The sequence below is a fragment of the Berghia stephanieae genome, chromosome 7 (genome assembly GCF_034508935.2).
Source record: "Berghia stephanieae isolate SIO BIC M18660-M18661 chromosome 7, UCSD_Bste_1.3, whole genome shotgun sequence".
Taxonomy (NCBI): domain Eukaryota; kingdom Metazoa; phylum Mollusca; class Gastropoda; order Nudibranchia; family Aeolidiidae; genus Berghia; species Berghia stephanieae.
This window is the reverse complement of record NC_088366.1, coordinates 52769830-52774692: the sequence shown is the minus strand read 5'-3', so window position 1 is coordinate 52774692 and position 4863 is coordinate 52769830. Positions and strand designations below refer to the sequence as shown.

The 4863-nt window shown below is 32.4% G+C and overlaps 1 protein-coding gene across 2 annotated transcripts in view; it reads right to left on the bottom strand.

Moving 5' to 3' along the window:
* Positions 1-4546, bottom strand: part of LOC144977477 (macrophage mannose receptor 1-like) — an 80298-nt gene extending 75752 nt beyond the window's left edge. The window contains exon 1 of one of the 2 annotated variants that reach the window (XM_078922729.1): positions 4290-4546. In XM_078922729.1, the coding sequence (XP_078778855.1) occupies positions 4290-4316 (27 nt within the window). In that variant the 5' untranslated portion in view covers positions 4317-4546. The remainder of the gene's footprint in view (positions 1-4289) is intronic. The other variant, XM_078922730.1, reaches the window with a different exon arrangement.
* Between the last annotated feature and the right edge of the window lie 317 nt (positions 4547-4863).

Genomic DNA, 4863 nt, shown 5'->3' with positions numbered 1-4863 from the left:
TGGTGATAGGAACGATGACGGTTGTGCTAGTATTGATAATAATAATAATAATAATAATAATAATAATAATAATAATAATAATAATAATAATAATAATAATATGATGATAATAATAATAATAATAATAATAATAATAATAATATGATGATAATAATAATAATAATAATAATAATAATAATAATAATATATGATATAATAATAATAATAATAATAATAATAATAATAATAATAATAATAATAATAATAATAATAATAATAATAATAATAATAATAATAATAATGATGATGATAATAATAATATATAAATTATTAATTTTAAAAAATGGAAATTCGTTTACAGACTTGGCATGCATGAAAATGTATAAACACAAAGTTGAGAAATCTATGGCGACAATGTATACATATATAATATATGCAAATGCACAAAAATGTAAAAATATACAACCAAGAACCCATAGCAACACTTTATATATTGATTTGATAAATTGAGATAGGCCATACCTCTAGCCTTTAGTCAACTTGTGCGTGTATATTTAAAAGATAGTATTTAATTAGGTACCACAATAGACGTCATTTTTGTGGGAGTAAAAAACCCTATATATTTTGCGTCACGCGTCGAAAAAAGGATTGTTGTTAAACCGGGTCATTCAACCATTGATTCTTCGCCCATTAAAAAGCGTACAGTAATAAAGTTGGTATCATCAGAAAGAGGAATGTTTCAGCTTTATTCCTATACCAGATCAACAATAAAAAATGGGCATTTAAGGGAGAAAAATGCCATTTTAAAACTTTACAGCAGCGGAAAACCCCGACATATTACTGATATAAAATTTGATCCAAGTTTGTCTAAAAGACAAACATCTTATCTCTATTTTTACCAATTTGTTTTTATGAAGGTTGTTTAATGGCCGAGGTATCGCATTTTTAAAAAGTCCACCAAATCCTTGTTTTCAGCTTTGGGTGTTATCGGATTTTTTTACACCTCATTGTAGTTTGTAACAGCACTTAAAATGCCGTGAGAATGAGATCTCAAATTATTGACAAAAAGAAAAGCGTTCACGAAAACCACATGAATATTTTATTAAAGTACCTTCATAGTTTATGTTTTAGATAGTTTAAAACAAAATGAATAAGATAAATGTTGTTATTTCAATTGATAACTCGGGTCGGTAAGTGGGTATGTATTAACGATGAAACAGCCTAAACAAACCCCTCATTTTTCCGGTTTTTATTAACGTGTAATCTTTTTTGAATGACTTTCTAGCCTTGGTTTTCATTGAACGACGTTTGGTTTTTATCAATTTATACATGTAATTTTTTCAAATCTGGTTTGTCTCTCGATGTTTATTTATTGCTAAACAAAAAACACGGGACGAATTTATACACACTCTCCACTCATGGCGGCCATGTTGTTGCTATGACAAAATGATTGTTTGACCTTGTTAGAACTGAAGTAGATTTTTACGGTCGAAGGTGTAATGTCGTTTTTAAAACAATTGCATAGGAATACCCACTACTTGTAGTTTATAAATAGAAAAAAAGACACACAATGATTCGTCCCAATGTGTTAGAGAATTGAAAATGCATTGCTATTGTTTATTTTATTTGGGAAAAGCGGTACTTGTAATGGTTATAAGATTGGAGAAATAAGACTTCGAAGTGCCACTTCGTTGTCTAACATTTTTTTTTTCTTTCTGATGCTTTCATGATAGTGATAGACTATGTAAAGGAACAATAAGAGTTACTAGTGGATAATGAAGCAGTATATCTGTAGAAGTAATATAATCATTCTTTACGCCACTAAAACTGAATCAAAAACGATAATAGGATGCCGTGTATTTATTTGTTTTTGTTTGCTTGTAATTTTTAAAAATATGTTTTTGTTTAAATCGGGAAGAGCTGTAAATTTAAGACGAGAAAAGAAGCAAATAAAGAGATCTTTTTTCAGTTTTGTTTTTGGTGAGATTTGCGATACCTCAATTCGTACAATACTCGCCTCTCAAGCAAAGGGACGTTAATCATAAATAATCGGGTGGCTAGGTCTATAGGGTGTGTGTGGCGGAAAGTACTTTATTTCAGACTAGCGTCCTAACTAAAGGGTAGCAGATCATTCAGTAACACAGAAATCAGGATACAGTCACGCGTCACAGACTTTAAGGCGCTAAAAAACTTTGGGATGGTAGGGGGTTGAGGGCGCACCTGCTGGGAACAAGCGCATGAATCCGTATAAGAGGAAAGCACTCTACTGCCAACGTATATATCGATACCCTCCTAATAACATACAAAGAGACGATTTACAGTGGAAAAATCATCCCCCATTATAGGAATAATACATTTTACTGCACCCTTTCGGTTAAGGATCCCAGAGAGGGCCAAGGCAAAACCAAGCAATATAATTACCAGACACGTCCATAGCGTAGAATGAGAATGAAACAGACGTTGCGGAAGTAAAGACACGATGTCTTGAGATTATAGGGGTTTCCTAAGAGGTTGATTTATTATTTTATGCTGCTGGTTCGAACAGTATGCTTGTCATTCATGATTTCATGTTGAATTTTGAGAAGGAAATGTTGACTTTGCAACAAGTTAAGATGATTTTTGAATTTAGCAGGTCCGGTTTCCTATAGTATATGAAACTTTTCTTCTATCTTCATTATTTTGAGAGATATTTAATCTTTTATACATTTTGTTCGTGATTATAGATATTTTTCTGCCAACATGCAAAATTGCGTGTTTCCTGCCTGATGTTTACTTCTTTATTTTTCAAAGACCATTTGAAGAAAATGTCTGAAAAAAATTGGATCTCTTCCCTGGAGTACTCTCTACCCGTTGACGTGAATTACGTGTCATATTGTATGATCATTATGTTAATATAGTATGTGGAATATGCTATTTCGTCATGCTGGAGGCCAAAATATTTACTTTCGCGAGTGTTTTGGGGAATTTTCAACAGACTGTAGATTTCGGAAAAAATGTGTGTCTGGTTCAAATCTGATTTACCTAGTCACTCTGGTTTAAAAATGTGTATCACAAGTGGTTAGTTACATGACGTCAAAGTTGGAACATGTTCTTACATCAATTGGCAAGCAAAAATTTCTAAGTTCTTGAAAAATGAATTTGCTCTCAATTTCTTATTTATGTATGGATTTTCAAAATTTAAAAAGTGTTTTCCATGACTATCTGAAATGCTTTATGAATATAGTAATAAAGGTCAATTTTAAATATTTTAAAATTGTCTCTTGTGGTACCTAATTTAATTTAAATCACAGTTGCGCGTTAAAAATTCGAACACCGTGTGGCAAAAACGAATTAAGGTGACGTGTTGTCTTTGTTTTTATAGATCAAGGCGACGGCTCCTCGTGGAGAACTTAATATATTTGTGAAGGGGGCGATCGCCATCCTTCATAACTTTCTCCATTTTACTGAGACAAAATCTCTTGAGCAGTTCTTCCACATTGGAAATTGGCTTTAGCAATTATCCGATCAATTTTCTTAATGTCGCAAAAACTGGCATTTCCACACCATGCTGTAATACAAAAAGTAATAACGGTCTCCAAAACGGATCTATAAAAAAGGGTGCATAACGTTTTGTCTATGCCAAATTCTGAAAGTTTCCGAATGATGACTCAACTGGACGAAAACCTGAATACAGATCGCTCCCATTATAACAGAAAAGTTTTCAATCCAAAATATAACAAAGCGACTTGTCATTATTACATGATGGAAATATAACACAACACAGCGATCTATTTCCATTGATATCTTGTTGATCCACATTAGACTTTTTTCCATCACATGATCGTTATAAGATGAAGTCGTCGAAGTCCTCGGCTCTTTGTTATTGTTTTAGACCACTTGTTGGGTGATTGTTTCTCACTAAATTATATCAATAAGACTATTTATGCAATGAGTTTAAATAAAATACTCACATCTGCTCGTCAGATGAAGCGCACAAACACACAAAACTATTTGTTATAGTCTGATTGATACTTTTTAGTGAGAACGAATCGTCAAACAGGTGGTCTGAGTTTAAAGTTACACAAAGTATTTAGTGTTGGTACGATCGATCGGGCGGGCCAACTGGTGAGTATTTATTTTAGATTTAAACTTATACAACCAATAAACACAATAAAATACATATTTCTTTTCACTATAATGTTTGGTTATTCCAGCTGTTAGAATTTCACGATGGCTATAAACAATAAACACATATGGCACTTGGTTTCACTCGTATAAATCTATTGTCTTAGAATTATGCGAAGTATAATGAAAAGATAATATGTACTCACAATTACGTAGAAAAGTTGAAGCTTCATCCTCTTCGATTGTTGAAATGAACTGAGTGTTACAGCTAAGAGAGAGAGAGAGAGACAGGGAGTTTTATAATGGTCATTGCCAATTATTGTCTCTTACAACGACGAAAAAGGCGTTGGCACATGCGTCTCGAGTATTATTTACACAGGGCGGATAAAATTGAATACGTAATTAGGCACTGTGTAGTCAGTGATTAAATCCCTGTTTCTTTGTTTCAACTCGTGTTGTCCACATCCGCTATGTATTCTCTCGATTTGTTTTAAATAAACGGATTTAAACCTGTTGTATATTGAAATATTATTGTTATTAATGACAATGTAATTTATCTACAATGTATATAACGCCTGCCACATACAATATAGATCTAGGAGCACAATATACATGGCATGCAGCATTTATCATATTATCAACAGTATTTAAAAGATGAAATGCAAATTTGGGTAAATTATGAATATCCAGACTTTATTCTATCGATTTATGGGTGGAATTTCCCTTAAAACAGAGGAGCACTGGCTGCCCAGGCGAGTTGTTTCTAAACCAGTCCATATT